This window comes from Cyprinus carpio, chromosome A8 (genome assembly GCF_018340385.1).
Source record: "Cyprinus carpio isolate SPL01 chromosome A8, ASM1834038v1, whole genome shotgun sequence".
NCBI lineage: Eukaryota > Metazoa > Chordata > Actinopteri > Cypriniformes > Cyprinidae > Cyprinus > Cyprinus carpio.
Genome location: NC_056579.1, coordinates 1075405 through 1098091, shown reverse-complemented (window position 1 = coordinate 1098091; position 22687 = coordinate 1075405). Strand labels below are relative to the sequence as shown.

The 22687-nt window shown below is 34.8% G+C and overlaps 1 protein-coding gene across 1 annotated transcript in view; it reads right to left on the bottom strand.

Annotated features, from left to right (window-relative positions):
• The window catches only part of LOC109054210 (F-box/LRR-repeat protein 17-like), a 559415-nt gene extending 537683 nt beyond the window's left edge, over positions 1-21732 (bottom strand). Inside the window, exons 1-5 of the mRNA XM_042761560.1 lie at positions 21584-21732; positions 19127-19833; positions 17694-17816; positions 16553-16810; positions 15053-15184 (exon numbers count right to left, since the gene is read on the bottom strand). Coding sequence (XP_042617494.1) covers positions 15053-15184; positions 16553-16810; positions 17694-17816; positions 19127-19813 — 1200 coding nt within the window. The 5' untranslated portion in view covers positions 19814-19833; positions 21584-21732. The remainder of the gene's footprint in view (positions 1-15052; positions 15185-16552; positions 16811-17693; positions 17817-19126; positions 19834-21583) is intronic.
• Positions 21733-22687: the final 955 nt, after the last annotated feature.

The following is a 22687-nucleotide window of genomic DNA, read 5'->3' as shown; positions in this document are numbered from 1 at the left end:
AGCAGGATGATATAATGCTGATATTTATTTGATTTATTTGATCAAAAATACAGTATAAAATATCAAATATTATTAGAATGTAAAACAGCTGTTTTCTATGTGAATATATATTAAAGTGTAATTTATTTCTGTGATGTGCATCTGTATTTTCAGCATCATTACTCCAGTCTTCAGTGTCACATGATCTTCAGAAATCATTCTAATATGATGATTTGCTGCTCAAGAAACATTTCTGATTATTATCAATGTTGAGAACAGTTGTGCTGCACAATATTTTTGTTGCAACTGTGATACATTTTATTTTTCAGGATTCACAGGTGAATAGAAAGTTCAAAAGAACAGCATTTATTTGAAACAGAAATCTTTTATAACAATATAAATTTTGATCAATTTAATGCATCCTTGATGAATAAAAGCTTTAATTTATTTGAAAAAAGAGGTGATTTTTAATGTTAATTATTTTGTTTCCCCTCTAAAAAATGAGTCATAATTTAGTTTCCACAATCATTTCTTTGCTTCAGAATTAAAACCACACACACGAGCAGCACAAGCTTTGACAAACATGACAATAAACGCCTTCAAGTGAGCAAAAAGTCCAGTTAAAAATACCTTACCTGACTATTTATCATTCGCTAATGTACACGAATGATAAGCCCTCGCATCCCTTCAGCTCATTCAATACAGAAGAAGAATTAATTTATGCTTTACGACACCAATTCCTGAAAATGAACACACACCGCTGTAAAAAAGAGCATCTACAGGATTACACCACTGAGAACACACAGGGAGCAAACAGACACTCAGAAGTGCACACTATACGCAGAGAACCTATAAAGGTTAGAGCAACAATTATCAAATCAAACTGTACATATATTTCTAAAGCAGAGCCTGTAGAAGCACAACAAATTTCATTTGAAACCTTTCTCATCCAGAAGCACGATCTCAGAGCGCCTCCTATAGGCTGCATGAGAACACAACCATCATTTAACATGTCATTTCTGACACGAACACATAAATGCATGCATTTGTCCTGTTACATATACACATGCGTGCATACAGATGTGTGTTCACTCTCAAAAATAAAGGCTGCACACAGCGATGCCACAGAAGGACCATTTCGGTTCCCTAAAGAACCTTTCAGTGATCAGTTCTTAAAACAATCATTGAGAAGAACACTGAATCTAACGAACCTTTTACACTTTAATGCAATGGAAAGCTTTCATGGATGTTAACGGTTCTTCATGGACCTTTATTTTTAAGAGTGTAATATACTTTTCTAGCATGTTAATAACTGTACAACTCATTTAAACTAACTAAGACTTAAAACACAACTTCATTAGTGAGCATTTTAATGCTATTCTACACCTATACATATATTTAGACAGATCAGTGTTATTTTAGTATCAGTGAGATACTATTATATTTTGAATTAGATTTTATTCTTATATTTTCTCCTTTTAAAGTTTCAGTAATTTTCGCTGTGTTTTTGTCATTTTTATTAGCTTTTAAGTATATATTTATAGTTTTTACATTTTTATTTAATTAATTTTTATTTCACTAAATGGAAATGAGGAATGGTGCCCTGTACCTAAAATAAAATAAATTGTTTTTAATGTATTTGTTTTTTCAGTTAACATTTACTTTATTAGGAAATGTATATATTTCATATAGAACAACAGAATTTTTTTAATGATTTTTTTTAAATGTGTGTGTGTGTGTATGTGTGTGCTGTATGTGTGTGTGTGTGTGTGTGTGTGTGTGTGTGTGTGTGTGTGTGTGTGTGTGTGTGTGTGTGTATAAATATAAATATATATATAAATATAAAATAACCCTGAGACATTCATAAATAAGATACAGCTTTACAAAATACAAAATAAAAACTAAATTACGTTTAAATTACTACTAAATAAATGAATAAATAATTAAATGTATTTATTTCAGTGTTATTTTAGTATTGTTGACATACTAATATAGTTTTTATTAATTTATAAAATTAGATTTAATATTTTCAGTTTTCATTTTAATTTGTTACAATTTAAGACATTTTTGTTATTTTTTGGCATATTGCCTTGCCTAGTTATTGTTTGTTTGTTTGTTTGTTTTGTTTTGTTTTTTAATCTATATAGTTTTGGGTTGAATTTAAAGTTATTTTAGTACTTCAACTTAAAATTATTTTAAACTTAAACTTATTTTCAACTTAAACTTTTGTTATAGTTAGTTGCCAAGAAACATTTTTCATTTTTGTTTAGTTTATTTATTTATTTATTTTAAATTTCATATATTTTTACATCAGTTAATGTTTATTTTATTTCAAGTAACATAATTTGTGGATTTATTTTATATAACTATAATAACCCTGAGACATTCATATACAAGATGCAGCTTTACAAAATACAAAATAAAAACTAAGTTAATGATGTTTAAACTGCTACTAATAAATAAATGAATAAATAAATGTATTTATTTCAGTGTTATTTTAGCATCATTGACATACTAATATAGTTTTTGTTAATTTATTAAATTAGATTTCATATTTTTTAATTTTAATTTGTAAAAATTTTAGGCATTTTTTATTTATTTTTTTTTATTTTTTTATATTTATCTTTGTTTTTTTTTGTTGTAGTTTTATTCAACAGTTAGTTGCCAAGAAAACATTTTCCACTTTCATTTAGTTAAATTTTTTTTTTCCATATATTTCTATATCAGTTAACATTTATTTTATTTCAAGTAATGAATTTACTATTACGGTTTTAGTTAAAGATAATAATACTGCTTTAAACGTCCTTGTGAGTACATTTGTTAAGAAAGCAGCTGCAAAGGAAACTGATGTAAACTATACTGTGGCGCCATTCTCACGTTAATGGCTCTCAGAGGCTCAAATGACAAGTGAAGAAAACACGGCATGCACTCATATATTTCAATTAAGATGTCTGACAGATATCTTGAGGGTGAAAACACGTGGACAGGCTCATCTTGCTCCAGTCAAGAGCTCATCAAAGCAGAAATGAGTGTGAAGTCCTGCTGCGAGAGCGGCTCCTGAAGGCCAAGAGCCTGTCCTAAGACTTTTTCATATGCCTCTTTTTGTCCAGCGGGGATTTTCAAGGTGTAATCCCACACAAGGGGCTTAAAGAACGCCTCGCTGACTGTCATATCACACGAGCAGACGTGACATTTAGAAACCCCAGCGCTGCTTTCTGTCGCCTCTTTCTGCTCTTGACTAAACCTGTCGATATCAATCAGTCTCGCGCCGTCGAGTCACGAAAGGTGACGCTCTCCTCATCGATGAATGCGATTGCTTCCTCCTGAAAAGTGATCAAAACTCCAAAAAGGGTCTCGATGCCACGAGAAAGTTGAAAGCATTTCCCTCTCTATCGATCGGCGATGCTCAAAGCGGCCTGCAATAAACGCAGAGAGGAAACACAACCTGCCCATTTCCTGAGATCTAAAGACGCCACTCATGCAACTGGCAGCAAGAACAGAAAAAACAGAACAAACCTGTGGTCAGAATTTACTTTTTTGTGTTTCTGAATATTATGATTCCATGAGAATGATTTCTGAAGATCATGTGACACTGAAGACTGGAGTAATGATGCTGAAAATACAGCTTTGCCAGCACAGGAATAAATTACACTTTAACAGATATTCACATAGAAAACAGCTGTTTTAAATTACAATAATATTTCACATTTTTACTGTATTTTTGAAAAAACAAATGCAGCCTTGGTGAGCGGACTTCTTTCAAAAATATTTAAAAAATCTTACTTATTATTAATCAGAGTTTAAAGCGATAGTTCATTCAAAAATGAAAAATGTGCTGAAAATGCTCTCACCCTCAGTTCATCTGAGATCAGGATGAGTTTGTTTCTTCATCAGGTTTGTAGAAATGTAGCATTGCATCAGTGTCTAAGCATTTGATGTATGTGTGTGAATTGGTGATGTGAGTCATAATAGTTGATAAAAACGTCACAATAATCCACAGCACTCCAGTCCATCAGTTAACATCTAGAGCAGACAAGAGAAAATGTGCATCTCCTGTTGTCTCTCACATCGAAATCCAGCCACATATTTGTTTAGAGCTGTTTAAACGCTGCTTGATCTGTGCAGATTTCTCTCCTGATTCACACCAGAACACTTTTTCACTGGAGGGAAGTGTTATTATGGATTATGGACTCTATGTATTTGAGTTAAAAACGTCTTAATGCTGGATTAGTTTAATCTTTTGTATTCTCCAGATGTTAACTGATGGACTGGAGTGCTGTGGAGTACTTGTGGATTATTGTGACGTTTTTATCAGCTGTTTGGACTCTCATTCTGACGGCACCCATTCACTGCAGAGCATCCATTGCTGAGACACTGATGCAATGTTACATTTCTACAAACCTGATGAAGAAATAAACTCATCTACATCTGGGATGAACTGAAAGTGTGCACATTTTCATCTGATTTTAATTTTTGGGTGAACATAAGGAATCATGCATCTCCTATATGTTTGTTTCTCTTTTTTGGCATCTTATGAAGAAACCAAGTACCGTTTTATCCGGGTGCAGATCGCACTTTTTCTATTTAAACATGATTGCAGGATGTTCTCACGACATGTTTCCAGAGAGCAATATCGCCCTCGGTCTCTCGTCACATTCAATGAAAAGGCGTAATCTGTCAGAAGACGAGCGCCTGTAATTGACAGCAGTCATTACGTCTCCTGCTCTCGTTCCTGAGCCTCAATTTAATGCAAAACTTTTCATGGTTCCTTTTTATTTCTTAGATATCACCCATAAAGTGATATTTAATCATCTGCCAATGATGCTGTCGGCACATTCGACATCCCGCATACACGTAATTAACGTGTAATTGAGGGCTCTCTAATCTATTTTAGGTCATCAACAATTCCATTTACAGTAGACATTTAGGCTAATTAAAACTCAAGCTTATAAGATGGACATGTGTGTGATTGGGGCACGTGTACGTCTCTAAAGACAGACACTGAGAGTTTCTGGCATATCGGAGCTGCTGGAAAATTAAAATCCTGTGCTTCAAGGAAAATGTGAGGCAAAGGGAAGAGAACAAGCCTTTTATGAAAAATTAAGATTAAATTAAACATTGTCATCTGACGAGTGAGTCTCATAGCTGTTGTTTAAAAAAAAAAAAAAATTTAATTAAATCCGGAAATATTAAAAATTTAAATAACTAAAATTATAAAGTACCATTTAAAATAACAAGCCTTTCGTGCAAAGTTTAAGTTAAATTAAATAATTCTGCTGTCATCTGATGAGTTAGTCTGAATGATGCTGAAAATTCAGTTTTGCACCATAGGAAAAAATTACATTTTACAAAATATTAACAAAGAAAAGTTATTTTAAATTGTAGTAATATTTCACAATATTAAAGTTTTTACTGTAATTTTTTATCAAATAAGTGCAGACTTTTGAGCAGAAGAGACTTTAAATAAAATAAAAAATAAATAATAAATAATAATCTTACAGACCCAAAACTTTTCAAGAGTGGTTTATAAAGTTTATTTATATTTATTTATTTTATTTTATTTATTTTTTCCTTACGTCTGATTTATTTTACAATGATACAGCTGTTTGTTATGGTTTTGGGTCTATGCATAAAAAAAGAGCAGCAAAAATTATCTCTTTTATCTCACCCGTCGTTATCTTTAGGTCACGTCCCAAAACCTTTCAAGCTGCCGGTTATTAAGCCTCTTATTAAGAAACCACAACTAGACCCTAGTGAACTGGCAAATTACAGACACGTTTCAAATCTTCCGTTTATGTCTAAAACTGTTGAAAAATCTGTGTCTGCTCACTTGTGCTCCTTCCTGCGAAAAAAAAAAAAAAAAGGAAAAAAAGATATCTATGAAGAATTTCAGTCGGGTTTCAGGCCACACCATAGCACAGAAACTGCACTCATAAAATACAAATACAAAAATACAAATGACTTGCTTTTTGTGTCAGACCAAGGCTGCATCTCATTGCTAGTTTTACTTGATCTTAGTGCTGTGTTAAACACTAATGACCATGACATACTCATAGATCGATTACAAAACTATACAGGTATTCAAGGGCAGGCTTTAAGATGGTTTAGATCCTACCTGTCTGACTGTTACCACTTTCTTTATTTAAACGGGGAATCATCTCAATTAACGCCAGTAAAGCATGGCGTGCCACAAGGATCTGTCTTAGGCCCTCTGCTATTTCCAATATTATTAGAATATATGGGATTAGTTTCCATTGTTATGTGGATGATACTCAACCATATGATACTTCAACAAGCACAAGGATCTGTCTTGATTACTGACCTCTACTCAAAAAATATATTCTAAGCTTTTGAAAATCAGAGTCACATGTTAAAAAAACCAATGTGAACATTCGCCCAATTACGGCAAGCTTAAAAACGTTTCTGATGAGGAAAAAGGCTAATTCTACCAACACTTCTATATTTAAAATCACTAGATAGGGGACAATCTCTTTAACGCAAAGCATTCACAGTAATGCATCTCATACACCCCTGTTTACTCCCGTTTAGATTAGTCGGCCGTATTTAATCGGTCCGATATTTGTCATTTTTTTTAATACACAGTATCGTGCCGATATCCTTTTAGCGGCCGATATTTAAAATTTCAGGCACGTCGGCGGAAGGCAGCCCCCGTGTTATAGGGCGGTGGGGAAAGTGCTGCTGCCGCAGTGTGAAATTGGACCCCCCAGCCAAAACTTTTGGAAGATTCAACAACAAGTCCTAGATTAAGGTAGTAAGAGAATTTCACCCTCTGTATGGGGTACTTGGCAGCTCTCACAAAACCACTGCAGCGTACTCCGCCCAGCCCAGGACCAGCACCGTGCTCGGGAGAGGACAGCTGTCCTGGAGTCCGAACGGTGGAATGACATTTGTTTCGGAAGCATGGTTTTTGCAGACAATAGCCAGGTTTCCATCCAACCTCATTTGCATTTTTAGGGTTGTATAATCAAAACCAGATCGATCATCTTAACAATCAATGAAATCTTAAGAAATGCCGTTCTGCCAGTGGTATTTTATGTGCAAAGCCCTCGGAAAAAAAAAGCTTTCTCAACCCGAATTAAAAGGTCTGAAAAAAAAACAATCTACCCGAATTAAAGGGGGTTTTGATCATTGATAACTGAAGGGAGGGCTGTACCATTTGAGGCAAGCTTAAAACTGTGAAATTTTCTGTCCATGAACTTTGTTGATGCGTCAGGGAGAAATGCGCTTTAAATGGTTTCGTGGTGCTCGTTGTGTATTTTAAAACGCAATTGCATGTTTTCAAAGGACGATATGGTATTAAACAATTGTACCAAACGTAACTGGTGGCGCTCGGTGGCTGTGCTGCCACAGGTCATTGAAACAAGACTTTTTTTTCACACTTACAACATTTTATGCGGTATTGGGACGTACTTTTATTTGAATCCTGTTTTCGGAAAAATCTTCTTTGAATTTTTGCATTCCGGTAGGTCCATTTGGTTTTAAAAAAAAATCCTGCATTTTCACAGTTGGCATTCGATGACAGTGGGTGAGTTGCGTGCATCAGAACGAGGGACGAGCGAGCGCGCGGGTTTGGCTAGGATGTATTTGGAGGGGTTTATTGCTCCTCGTTCTGCACATAATCCAAATGTTTTCCCTATTCGCAATGTATTCTGAATGGTAAAACTAATATTTTTTTTAATGTCAAACTCTTCACCCTGAGCAAAAAAACCGTCCTTGGCATAAAACAGCAGAGTGGACGGTTTTGTTCTACGGGTTCTATTTTTAACAGTGTAACCTTTTTAATAGTGTGGTTTGAGTGTACTTAATTCCCCCCCCCCCGATGTAAGTTTGAAGTTAGAATGCACCTGTGTCATTTATACCAAAACACAAAATGTTGCTGGGTTGCTAGTCTGTTTGCAAGCCACTAACTATTATTTATTTTTTTATTATATATTATTTTTTTTTTTTTAAATTTTCAGTTTAATTGATTTTTATTTAATAAATTTTATTTCCTAAGTTTACATTTATGTTCCAACAAAATTGAAAAACATTCTGCTTGATACACTTGCTCTAAAAACTTTTATGTAAATGATTGACAAAACTATAATATATATTACCTGTTTTTTATATATTTGATACGTCAACATATTGATTTGTTTTGGATTAACTTTAGAATAATTTTTTTCATTTGTAATACCCGTGCACAAAATTAAGATCGGAGAGGATGGTTCAGTCCGTGCCAATAAATGATGAGTAAGTTTAGAAATGTTTGTGCACTCCACTGATTTTTGTGACATTTTGTGCAACTGGGGGGAAAACTTTTCTGCCATATCGGGACATCGGCTGACCTTTCACAGCGGCTAGAGAAACATATCTCTACTAATGAAAAAAACCCAAGATTACTCTACTCCAGTTAGATTGATCAAAATGCACGTGTCATTTGCTGGAAGAGATGATGCCAAAACCTGAACAAACAGACAAAAACTATAACATTTCATTAGATGATCGTAATCATGCAACATATAATCATTGCTGTTAAATGTGTTTGAATCGTTTTCTTTGATTGATTTTTTCATGTTTTTCTTGTGTATTTATGTCATTTGGACATCACTTTCACACTGATAAACTACTGCTGTGTGAAGCTGCTTTTGCAAAAGATTTTGTAATTGTAGGCGCTATAACAAATAAATGATTTGAACTGAAAGGTGAGTATACAAATAAACATGAATTGAACTGAAAAGGTGAGATGTTATTCTGTTTGCACTCAAGACTGACAAAATCAACAAAGGAATACAGAAAATATTACAGGAAACTTTGTGGTACTTGGATGTTCTGATGCGATCAAAGGTAGTACTTGGCCTGAACGCTCTGAGAAGCCCTGATCAAAAGTTACACCAAATAAAACAACTCCCACAGGCTCGCATTCAGCTCAGAAATATTAAAAGAGCCTGACGCCATCTGAATCACTCCGGCACAGATGGAGCTCGACGACCGCGGTTCAGCAGTTCAGACCTGACAAGGAGACAAGTGGGCCAATTTAAGAGCGCCGGCTCTTTAGCGGAGAGAACCTGGCCTTAAAACTACGGATTTGATTTGGAGACCATCACAAGCTGGGTAATTGGCTGAACGCGCTGCTTAATTGCTTTTAGTTCTCGGGCTACTTGGCCATAAAACGTGGGGGCAGAGCACAGGATACTCCGTAAATCTGAATGTAGGTGAAAATTGGATTTATCCGTGCGACCCCTGAGGCTGGATACGGCTGTAATTGCAGCCGGGTCGTTAAAAGCGCAGGCCATCTGCATTGAGCAGAAACTAGTGTAAATACAGATTAAAAGAGGAATGAAACGCTTCTGTTTGACGTGTTTCTAAAATAAGTCTTAAAGAAACACCATACAACATAAAAAGTAAAGATCCTGCTTGAACAGGATACAGGTTTTTTACTGGAGAAGCACAACTGAGTATGTTAGATTTATATTGTCACTTCTGACCATCCGAATGTGTCCTTTCCAAAAAAAAAAGTTTTTTTTTGTAATTAATTTCTATATTTTCTTTCCTTTTTTATTGTATTTTCTGTGCTTTTTTTAATTTTTTTTACTCTACAACTACACTACCGTTCAAAAGTTTGGGATCAGAAAGATGTTTAATGTTTTTTTACAGGAGTTTCTTCTGCTCAACAAGGCTGCATTTATTTGATCAAAAATACAGGGAAAATTTGAATATTGTGAAATATTATGATGATGTAAAATAACATTCTTCTATTTTAATATACTTTAAAATCTAATTTATTTCTGTGATGTGCAGCTGTATTTTCAGCATCATTACTCCAGTCTTCAGTGTCACATGATCTTCAGAAATCATGAAAATATGCTGATTTATTATTAGTGCTGGAAACTGTTGTGCTGCTTAATATTTTTTTTATTTTTATTTTTTTGGAACCTGTGATACTTTTTTTTCAGGATTCTTTGATGAATAAATAGTTAAAAAAGAAGAGCATTTATTTAAAATAGAAATGTTTTCTAACAATATACACTACAGTTCAAAAGTTTGGGGTCAGCACATTTTTATTCTTCCTTTTTTTCAAAGAAATTAAAACTTTTATTCAGCAAGGATGCGTTAAATTGTTAAGAAGTGATTGCAAAAATGTACATTGTTAGAAAAGTCTATATTTTGAATAAAAGCTGTTCTTTTTAACTTTTTATTTATTCAAATAATCCTGAATAAAGTATCACAGTTTCCAAAAAAATATTTGGCAGTACAACTGTTGATAATTCTAATAATAAATCATCATATTAGAATGATTTCTGAAGGATCATGTGACACTGAAGACTGGAGTAATGATGCTGAAAATTCAGCTTTGCATCACAGAAATAAATTATATTTTAAAAGACATTAAATTAGAAACCATCATTTTATATTGTAATAACATTTTGCAAGATTACTGTTTTTTCTGTATATTTGATCAAATAAATGCAGCCTCGATGAGCAGAAGCAAATTCTTTAAAAAACATTACAAGTCTTACTGATCCAAAACTTTTGGACAGCAGTGTATGCTTGCTCATAAACAAAAAAATTGAAAAAATAAATAAATTTCAAGTTATACTCTCGGAAAGCACGTCTTAACATACTCAAATCTGCTTCTCAATTAATAACATCTTGTTTGAAACATGCTTTATTATTATTATTATTTATTATTATTAAACTTATTTTAAAAATATACAAAACAAGGTGTCATCACTGGGTGAGGGAACAGCTATAATAATGGCAAAATATACAGAAATATTTGTTCACACACACAAAAAAACAAACAAACAATAGAATACCACAAATAGAAGAAAAATTACAAGCAAGCATAATAATAAACACTGTGCAAACTTAATTGTAACGACATTAAACATGTTAAATCTTATGTCATTTCAAACTTATATCATATTCAGGCAGGATTTTTACCTTTTTGGTTACATGATAGCACGATTAAATTTTTTTAAAAAGACGCTCGTTTTCCAGAATGAAAAATTCCATTTTAATGCATTTCTATCCTCTTTTAACCTGTAACTGTGTCTTGTTTTAAGTAAGATCTTACAGAATTGTTGATAGATTTATGCTGACGATCATAAACAATTGTAAAGTTTCTTAATACATTTCAACACATATTGCGTAAAAGCATGTCTAAAGTAAAGTAAGTTCACACAAACATGAAAAGTGTGTCATCATACAACACAAGATCCTGAATATGATCTGGATTTGAAACAACATGAGATTCAACATCTTTAAAACAAGATAGACTTACTTTAGAAGCAGATTTGGGTGTGTTAAGACTTTCAGAGAGTAAACCTTTCTATTTAAGTATCTATTAACTATTTAATAAGGTTTATTCTTAAAAAGACGCAACTGTAGATTAAAAGATGACAGAAAAGCAATTCAAAACATTTGTTTGATGCGTTTATAGAAACCTGAGCAGAACTGCATCTTAAAGAAACATTATTATTAAAGTATGATTGTGTCTTGTTTAAAAACATAAACGGAGACAAATACAGATTAAAAGAGGTTAAAAAGATATTGAAATCCTGGGTTTGAAATGAGAAACATTCAACATCTTTAAATCTGCTTATGACTTGCTTTCAGAGAGCGTGTTATAAGATGTTTATATTTAATCATTTATGATTAACTATCAGCATAAATCCACATTTTTGTCATGTTTATGCTTTAAAATTATGCACGTACAGATTAAAAGAGGATGGAAAAGCAATACAAAGCATTTGCATTTCTTTCTGGAACATAAAAGCATCTTAAAGAAACAGTTCACACAAATATGAAAAATGCATCGACACAAAAGTTAAAGATCCTTGCTGAACATGACACGGGTATGAAACGACTCGAGAGTAAACAGAGTTCATCCTAAACATTTCCAGAAGAAGAGTCCGATGTTTAAAGAAAGAGTCCGAGGAGGAGCTCCGACCGCACAGAAACGGCTTCCAGCTTTTTAATTATTCAATTATCTGTGCGAGGACGAGCGGCCCATCTGCGGATCAGCCCTATTCATCATTGATTGAGAGAGACAGACGCGGGATCGTTTTACTCCATTAGCAGCAGGACCGGACCCCGGCCCTTTATTGGAAATGAGGGGCACAATTGTGCGATCTGTCACCGAAAACATTGGAGCCGTCAGGAGAGAGAGGACTCAGATATCAGCAGCAGACGCAGTGTCTCGCTCTTGCTCTCGAGGAGAAGGAGAGACATGCTTCTGGTTTCAGAGTCACAGACGATCCGCTTCTGCACGACAGAGGAACGCTATAGTGAGGAAACATCACGACCAACCGATATAACGAAGACTCGTGCATGCATAATATTTGATATTTAATTCAAATGCCGCTCTGGTGGTTTTATAGACGTTTGGTTTAAATCATTTATGAAGTTTATAAAGTGCATTAACCTGTATTTCCTCCTCGTTCTACTGTGAAGAATGTGTCAATGAAGATATGGTGGTTTAGTAGGAATTTGGTTTGAATAATTGAAAGAAAGAAAAAAGAAGGATAAAAGACAAAAAACAAAGAAAGAAGAAGAAAAGAGAAAGAAAAAAAAGAAAGAAAAGGGGAAAACAAGAACAAAGGATGAAAGAAAAAGAGAAAGAAAGGACGCAAGAAAGGAAGAAAGAAAGGGAGAAAGAAAAAAGAAAAAGAAACGAAAAAAGAGAGAGAAAGGAAGAGTATATTGATTTGTAGTATTGTTTGTGTGTGTGTGTGTGTGTGTGTGTGTGTGTGTGTGTGTGTGTGTGTTTCCATTTTATTTATTTATTTATTTATTGGCCCTTGGGCTACAGATGAAAATTAGTCACACTGGCTAAATCTGGCAATTTTTTATTTTATTTTATTTATTTATTTTTTTACATATTTTACATTTTCACTTATTTTTACTTTTTTATACTTTTTACACATATTTTTATGTATTTTAACAAATTTTTATTTGTTTTTTTTTTGTTCTTTATTATTTTTAAACATTTTTATTTTATTTACATTTTTATGGCTTTATTTTGTTAATAATTTAAGGTTTTGTTTATTTTTTACATTTTATTTACAAACAAACACACAAACACTCGTGTAGGCCTAATAATGCAGGCTATTAGTTAGTGTTAACAACCAATAGACAATTAAAGTATTATTTTAACAGAATCACATTCAGATCTGGCCTCATTCTGGAATAAAACAGTTTTCACAACTCAATCAACTACTAACAGACACAATCTTTTTTTTTCTTATTGAATAACTAGTTTTACTCAGAAAAACATCAGATCACAAAGTTCAGTGCTCGATATAACACGCAACATGCCATCAGTTCCTCGCCAATAATCACACACCTGGAAAAGCCTGGCGAGAAATCTGATCCACAGTTTAAAAAACAATATTATTATTAGATATCACGAGTCCTTTGATTCCGAAAGTGGCTCAAAAACACTTATATAGATGAGAAACTAAATCTGAATGAAGAGCTGAAACTCACAGCTATGATCACAGTCTGATGCACACCTTGTGTTTTATTACAATTAATCTCCAAAGGTCTGTTATAAAGCACTTCTCACAAAACCACACGGTATTTTCCCTTTAGAGGAACAACAGTGACCTCCAGTGGCTGCAGACATACATTCAACCAGAAAAAGACCCCTTTGAATCATTTTTAAAGCAAAATGAGACAAAGACACTGATTAAGAAAATAATTTTTAGGAGTGCACATGGACAGATTTGTCAAATATGATGAATATAATCAAGGCAGACTGAATAATCAGGCTGAGATTGATGGGATAATACCAATCCTTATTTAAAGACAATGATGGCCGTTGTTTGAAAGCTCACACAGATTCAGACAGATCCATACATACACGCATAAATACTGCTAAAGCACCAAAGCAAAAAAAGCTACAGATGCACAGACGTACTCGATCGCTCAATGAGAGAAGAGAAGAGAATGAGAGAGAAAGAGAAAGGAGTCGCGTAAAAAACACACAAAATACTCCCTCCTTTTGTTTCCATTTCAGCCTGTGATCAAAGAAACGCTACACACATAAGATGCACATCTCAGAAATAAACTAGTCGCCAGGTTAGATTTCTACTCATACAGAAACCTAATATATGACATTCATTATAGAGCCCTATATCGAGGGTCATATTGCCATATATTACGTATAAAGTGATGTATATCATTTTCACAAATCTACATTTTCTGGGTAGATGAAGATATGAGTCTATAACATTTGCAAGTTTTACTATGGGGATTTAATAAATGCACATATGTTAATATCTATATGATGGTATTATATGTAGCAACCATATACAGAGTGTGAACAATATACATTTTATTTTTACGTGCAACTATTAAAACAATATATACAAAAAAAAAAATCGATATTTTTTTTTTTTAATTTTTGTTATTTTTGGATTTCTTATTACAACATATTTTATTATTATTATTTCTTTTTTATTTATTATATTATTATTTCTTTTCAATTAAGTTATTTTTATGTGTATGCATCCAAAAATAATGTATTATCTTATATGTTAATATATGAAACTGTTCCAGTTCCTAATTTAATAATGTTTTTACTTAATATATTACAATATTTCATATGGAAACGTATATATATATATATATATATATATATATATATATATATATATATTATATAATATATATATATATATATATATATATATATAAAATTACATATGCGTGTGGGTATTTTAAGTGTGATTCACCATTCACCAATCAGATGCATTTCTTAGCAATTTAAGGACGATATCACCGAATCAGCTGACAGAAATTCAACAAATAATCAGCCTTGCATGACACAAAACTACCACCATTCACAAAAACCCTACAGATTCTGAATAATCACATGAGCGCTGCTCACAGCAGATGAGCAAAGTGTTGTAAACAATATTAAAAAACATATTTAAATTCATCCTGTTTAAAGCAGCACCACTAAAAGAGAACAATCCACACAAAGCCACTAATCAGCCTCAATGACAAACTAGTGCTTGATGCTGAACTCGTCTCTGAGCGTTCAGAGGGTCTCTGCACGTACCAGTTTGTTCTCCTGCATGTAGATCCTCTGTAGCTTGCTGCATCCCTGTGCCAGCGCCACCAGACCCTCGTCACTGATGCTGTAGCACTGGCCGAAATGCACGTCCTTCAGCTCTCTGCAGTGTTCGCCCAACTGCACAAAACACACAAAGATGCATTCGGTTCAGTACAGCCTTGACTGTATACAACAAAGATCCACAAACCTTTTTTTAAATCAGCCAAACCCTTATGAGCTATCATAATAGATAGTAAAAAAAATTAAATACTAATTTTCAGTAATTTAGCAACACATTTGCACATTGACTCAAGTCAAATTCAAGTCCTTTTAAAGTGCATTTTTATGCAACTAACAGTTGTGGTACAGTATATTACATATTAGCATAAACATACATCACCACATTAAATCAGAAGTTGCATATGCAAATCTGCACTTCTTTGCTCAGATATTTTTGTTTTGATTTTTCAAATACACTATGCAATATTAATTAGTAATTAAATAATACAGTAAACATAATTTAATAGATTAGAGTAGAATAGAGTATTCTGCAATTACAGCCAAGCTGTATAAAGCATAAGCATCCTAACCATATTATCCTATACTATCTAAAACATGCACTGTTTAGTCAGAGAGTGAATTATTATGAAAGCAATATAAATTACAATTTCAAGCAGTTTCAAGAACTTTAGCCAAAATTCAAGCACTTTTCAAAAATTTAAAATATGGAAATGCAAGCCTTTTCAAGAATGTCCAGCACCTGTATGAACCCTGCTAGCTAATGGTCACATGCAACAGGTAAACAAAAAAAACAAAAAAATAATAATGTATAAGTGTTTTGATTGTTTTAATTTTGAATATTTTTTTAATTTTTTTTTTATATATATTTTAAAAATATTTTTATTATTTTATTAAAAAAATAATATTTTATTTAATTTTAAATTTAACAATATTTCTATTATTTTATTTTTAATAAATAATCTCATCTCAATCTTTTTTTTTTTTTATTTGTTTTTACATTTTAAAAATATTTTATTTTTAATATTATACCATTACTCTGACATGAAATTACACAGACCATAATATGATGATGGTCATACAACAACAAAATAGAATATCACATAAAACATGGATGGAAATGGTGCTTTATTTGCAAGTCTTCACTTCCTGGGAAACTGGCGCTGAGGATCAGTAAATATATTACTTGCTTTTCATCAGTTGTAATAACAAATGCTGTTACGTGACTTTTTTGTCACGCTTCTAGGAAATTATTCAGTAAAATTGTTTCTATCATATTTCATGAACACGTTTTATTATCAGACTATAAAAAAAAAATCCTACTGAATGGAGTGCACAAGTTTTTAATGCATATTTTAAGATTTTCCAGTGTTTTTTTATGCAGTATCCCAAAATATACATTAAAATATAGCTGTTGACTCATAAGCACACATATGTATCCCACGCATCCATCAAGTGACTTTAGATCTGTCCATGACGGCAGCTCACCAGTTTGAGAGCGTGATCAGTGAGTTTGTCCTGGTTACCGACGTGCACTTTCTGCAGGAGCGGGCAGTGGATGGCCACGGTGCACAGAGACTCGTCGCTGAGCTGCTTACAGCGGTACGCCGTGTATTTGATCAGACCGGGACAGTTGGAAGCCAGAGAGCAAACGCCGTGATCCTGAACGTTACGGCAGTCGGAGATGTTGATCTCGGTGACGTTCTGCCTCCGGGACGCGATCTTCACCAGGAGATCGTCTTTAACCTGCGCTCACACAGACAACATACATTTTCCATTTGTCATTTTTATTAGCTTTTTTTATACACTTCTATTTAGCTTTAATTTTCATTTCAGTTTTAGTTTTAGTAATTGTAATACTTGCACTTAAATTCCAGTTAGCTGCCAAGGCAACATTTGCACTTTTCACTCTTTAAATTTTTTAAGCTAATATTTATATTTTATTTCAGCTTTATTTTAATTAAAAAATTAAAACTATTTTTATTAGTTTTAGTAAACAATAACTTAAAACTTAAAAATGAAATAAATAAAAATCGCTGCCATTATACAGATGCATTAAGATGCAATAAAGCTCTCAGCTATAGCTCATAAAATTTTAAATAAAATAAAAAACATGCACAAAAAAAAACATGTTTGCTAAATAATTATGGGGGGGTATGGGTGGAATTGTGATTTTTCTGATAAAATTGATTGCAATTTAAAATGCAATTTTTTTTAAACCCAGGTTTGCTGTACTTATTTGTAGGGCTGCATAATTTGGCCAAAATGATAATTATTTCTTATAATAATAATTATTATTATTATCATCATCAACAAAAAAACTAATTTTACTACTGTAATATTTCAGTGTAAAATACAAACAAACTGAGTATTTAAGAAATATAATAATAATTACTACTGTAAAATTACCATTCTGATATTTCTTTTTCGGACTTTTATTTTGACTGGAAACTGTAGGAAGCCTTTTTTTTTTTGCACTAAGTGCTTTTCAATACAAGTTTGGGTACATGATTGGTACATACTGAGTTCCCAAATGCTTTTCTTTTGATTAACCATGCAGCTCTAATAGTTATGCACACAGATAATTCTATAAATAATGCAGTTCTATAATTAAGAGATAAGCACAAACCTGCTGGAGGCCGCTGAGATCGATCTGTTTCCAGAACTGGAAGTCTAAGCAGAGATCGCGCCAGTACTTACAGACCAGAGACGCACCCAGACATCTCTCCTTCACCGACAGGTGAGAAAACACCTGAGAACACATTTCACACGAGGTTAATCGACAGCTCATCTGTTCAAATACATGAACGAATCGAGACCCGTACTGAAATTAGAAAACAATACTGAATCTGAGGATTTCAGCTGTGGGTTCATATGCAGATCATTTGTCAGTATATCATGCTGCTTATTACTTTTGTACAAAAATATTGTTCTGGTATTGTGCTGAGGCACTAACTGATGTCCAAACCTTGGTTTAAGGCAAGACAAATAACTCTATACTGTATATATCACCATACTTCAACAGCTGATTGATTACATTAAGAATTGCAAACATTGATTGTACTGCAAATTTTCTGAAATGTTATGTATAATTGCATTTGAACATTGGACAAATCCAGGTTAAAATTCTTGTTTGATTTTATTTATTTAGAGTTAAAGGTTCTTCCAGAAGTGATTCTGGATTTCTCTTATCACGCCATAAATCAGAAAATACTGTGAAATACACACTTTCACCATGTTTTTAGAAATAAAATCAGGTCAGTGATCTATGATCAAACCCTCAGTGCTGCTGAATTGGAGAAAAAACAGAATTCACTGTGAGAAAACAGCATTTAAAAAGATATCTATTGTATTTGAATACCACAGACACAAATACTGTATATAAAGTGCATTAAATAAACACTTAATTATGTATTTTGGATGTTATTACTTAAAAGGCATTATGAAAGCCAAATAGCTCAAAATTTGTGACCGGTGCATGAAAAAAACATGTTTATGCTGTAAACATCACAATAATCCACACCACTTCAGTCCATCTATTTACGTCTAGTGAAGAGAAAAGCTGTGTGTTTGTAAGAAACAAATCCATCATCAAGACGTTTTTAACTAAAACATAATCCATAATAACACTTCCTGCAGTGAAAAAGTGCATCTCCTGTTGTCTCTCACACCAAAATCCAGCCACATGGCGTGTTTAGAGCTGTTTAAACACTGCTTGATCTGTGCAGATTTCTCCACTTTTTCACTGGAGGACGCATTGATATGAATTATAGACTTGAATTTTAGTTAAAAATGCTGGATTAGTTTAATCTTTTGTCTTCTCCAGATGCTAACTGATGGACTGGAGTGCTGCGGATTACTTGTGGATTGTTGTGATGTTTTTATCAGCTGTTTGGACTCTCATTCTGACGGCACCCATTCACTGCAGAGCATCCATTGATGAGACACTGATGCATTGCTACATTTCTACAAACCTGATGAAGAAACAAACTTATCTACCTTAGGGTGAGCACATTTAAAGGGCATTTTCATTTAAGCATTCCGTTCAGGAAAGTCACAGACCTTGAGCAGTATAGATGAGGGCAGCTGGTTAATGTGGGACGTGTCTGTACTTTCAGCGCTCTTTGCCTCCTCCGAGCTCTCGTTTTGGGACAGCTGACAGCAGCAGGAGGAGGAAGAGGAGGTCGCGGCGGAGCCCGCATCTGTATGCCGCCCCGCGCCGGAGCCGTCCTCCTCCAAAGGACAGGAAGAAGAGGAGGACGAAGGCATAGAAGGGAGGAGGCACCGGCTGTCTCCTCGCTCCTCTCCGTTCTCCATGGCCTCCTGGAAGGCACAGCGAGGCTGCTTGCGGGGCGTAGACCGCTGCAGCTCAGCACACTTGCGCTTGCACACCATTTCCGAATAGTCCACGGCACAGAACAGCGTCGGGGGCCCGATCAGCTTGGCCGGCAAAGCGGAGAGCAGACTCCGACCCTGGCCTTCCCAAACGGCCAGCTCTCCCGGAGAGAGGAGGAACTTGGCGCACTCCTCGGGCGAGTTCAACGAAACGTAGCGCTCGGCGAGTTTGGATGCCGCTGCCACCGCGCTCTCGAAGGGCCAATCGTCCTCGACGCTCCCGCTGGTGCCGTGGACGATGAAGCACAGCATGCAGGGACCCTGAAGGAAGCAGTTCCTCCGCCTCTTCTTCTTGCGCAGCTTCCGTGATTTCTTCTTCAAGCTGTAACCATTTTTTGAGAGAAAATGGCCCATATAGATGATTCACGGTGACTCTGGAGAACGAGAAAGGAAAATTAAAAACAGAAAATGAGACCGTATACAAGCAGTAAAAACCATTTGGTTTAAGGCATATTTACAATTTAACTTCATTTTTGTTACATAAAACAAATCAAATAGCAACAGCTGGAACTGTGAAAGATCTGCTACTAGTGCAACATGACATGCAGACAAAAATGTATTTATCAAAAATATATTTATATATTTATCCCACAATTTAATTTGCTGCCTCATTAAAGTAAATCATGGCTAGGTTGGACTAATTTGATTTAATTTAAACATGGCCACGATTTACTAAAACAAGGGAATGAATTACTAAAGCAAAGGCACAGTTTACTAAAACAAGAGAAGAAATTATTACCACATGGCCACGGTTAGCTAAGACGAGGAAATGAAGTACTAAAGCAAGGCCACTGTTTACTAAAACGAGTGAACAATTTTACAAACGAGGGAATGAATTAGTGCAACGTAGCCACGATTTACTAAACCAAGGGAACCAATTAGTACAATATGCACAATATACAATTTTAAAAACTTGGTCGCACTTTATATTAAGAGGCCTTAACTACGGTTTACTTACATTTTATTAATAATTTGGTACAATGCACTTACTGTGCACATACATGTTTTACATTGTATTTATATTTTTAAAATACCTGCATGTAATTACATTTATAATGACACCTTAACCCACTCTTAAACCTACCCATACCACCAAACCTGTGCCTAAACTTACCCGCATCCCACCTCAATAGTAGCAAAAGTGTTTTGCAATACAATATGAACACAAAAAGTACACTGTAGTAAGGCCACTTAATATAAAGTGGAACCAAAAACTTTTCTGTATTGTTTAACGTTCAGAATAAGTGTTCGCGGGTTCACAATATGTAGACATTTAAATTAACCAGCACAACATGTCAACTTCTGACTCGATCATCCAATAGAGTGAGTTTGGGGCGGGGCTATCAGTTTGAGTGACCAGTGGCAGACAGGAGGCGTGTTTGGGAAACATGTTTGACAACAGTCATTATTTAAGCATGACTGTTCAGTCTGATGACAGGACAGGTGTCAGCTCATCGAAGCATCTTTTGCTCTGAACAACAAATGTGCACTGTAAATTAGATTTTGACTCGGTTACATCGACACAAAACCATATCAAAGTATATTTGTGGCTGGTGCATCACGGTTTGAGTGCTAGTTACTCCAAGTGCCTCAAAATCATTCTGACAGAACAATAAAAATAAACTAGGCACTTGATCCAGACGAAACAAGGAAACACACACAGAAGTCTTACAAATGATTTTATAAACAAACGACTGCACCAGCATGAGCCAGAGGGAGATCATTACTGAATGCCCATCTACTAAGTTAACAAATGTAACCATATAAATACTATAAACATGTAATCTATTCTTACTATGGTCTATGTCTATACCATAACTGTATCATGGTATCACCACGGTACTTTCTGCATGGATAACGAGTATATATAACAGCAGGCTTGCACTATATGTCTCAGATATCAGGTATAATGTGTGAGTGAAGCTCTGTGCTGCTGTTATCTCTCAGCAGGAATCGTATAACCATTCACAAACATTGAAAGCCACTGCTGTCACTGCTTACACACGAGCCGCTGAGTGTTGTTGTGTTTCATTGAGTGAGAGCGGCGGACGACGCCATTAAACTCCCTCGTGAGAATCGAAGCAACAGCGAATATCTGTCATAATAAAACCTCCCGATCCTCACCAGCTCACGCGGCCCTCTGCACCTCCTTCCCGCGCTCGCATAATCCGCGCGACACAGAAACAGAAGCGAACGCACCGCAAACGCGCTCTCGCCGTGTCAAGCTGCTACAATGTTTCAAAACACTTCCGGATTTCAAATAAAAGAGGAAATCCCGCCCACGGCTCCAGATGAGAACGGGCGTTCATTGGCCAAATTATCTGTCTGTATGGACGCGATGACCAATCATCTGTGCCTTAAAGGGAACTCTTTAAATACAGCTACAACGTTTGTAAACACTCTTGATGCGAATGCATCAGTTTTACTAGGGGGCTGTTTCTTAAAGCAAATTGACTGGATAATCCAGGCTTATTTTAGTTAGTCTGACTTATTTTCATTTGATTTGTTCCTGTTGCTCAGTGGTAGATCATTGTGTTAGCAGCGCAAAAGATCATGGGTTCAATTCCCAGGAAACACTCTTGTAAAAAAAATGTTTGGATAAAAGAGTCTACTAAAATGCATAAATAAACAAAGCCAAATTACCATAGCTCAGACTCACTATGGCAACTTATGCTGACAAACTAACCTGGTCTGGGTCAGGCTAAATTGAGCTCCTCATACACTGACCAATAGGAACGCATTGATATTACCACTGACTCTCTCACATAGGCTACAGTAAGTTGACTTTATTATTAGTCTAACAATTAAAGTATACAGAAAATGCAACTTAAATAATCAAATTAATAAAAATAAAAAATAGGCTACAACCAACTATATTTAATGTATTGTGCCCAAAATGAACACAAAAGATGAAAACATTTTAACATAGTTACTACTTGCCCATTCAGTTGATCAGCAGTTTCTAGCCACGCAGCCTTTCTCTCAGGTTTTATGACAGCCAGGGCCGGATTAACAATAGGGCTAGGTGGCGCTGAAGCCCCGGGGCCCGAGCAACGAGGGGGCCCGTGATTGGCTGTGAACAGGGGCGTCGGACTGGGGGTAAAACCAGTACTGATTACCAGTGCCCCAAAGGAAGAGAGGGCCCTTGAAAAGTCTGGAATATATTTTATTTTACCTGGATATTTTCATGGGGGGGGGGGCATGGGGGCCCATCAGGACTGCCTATGC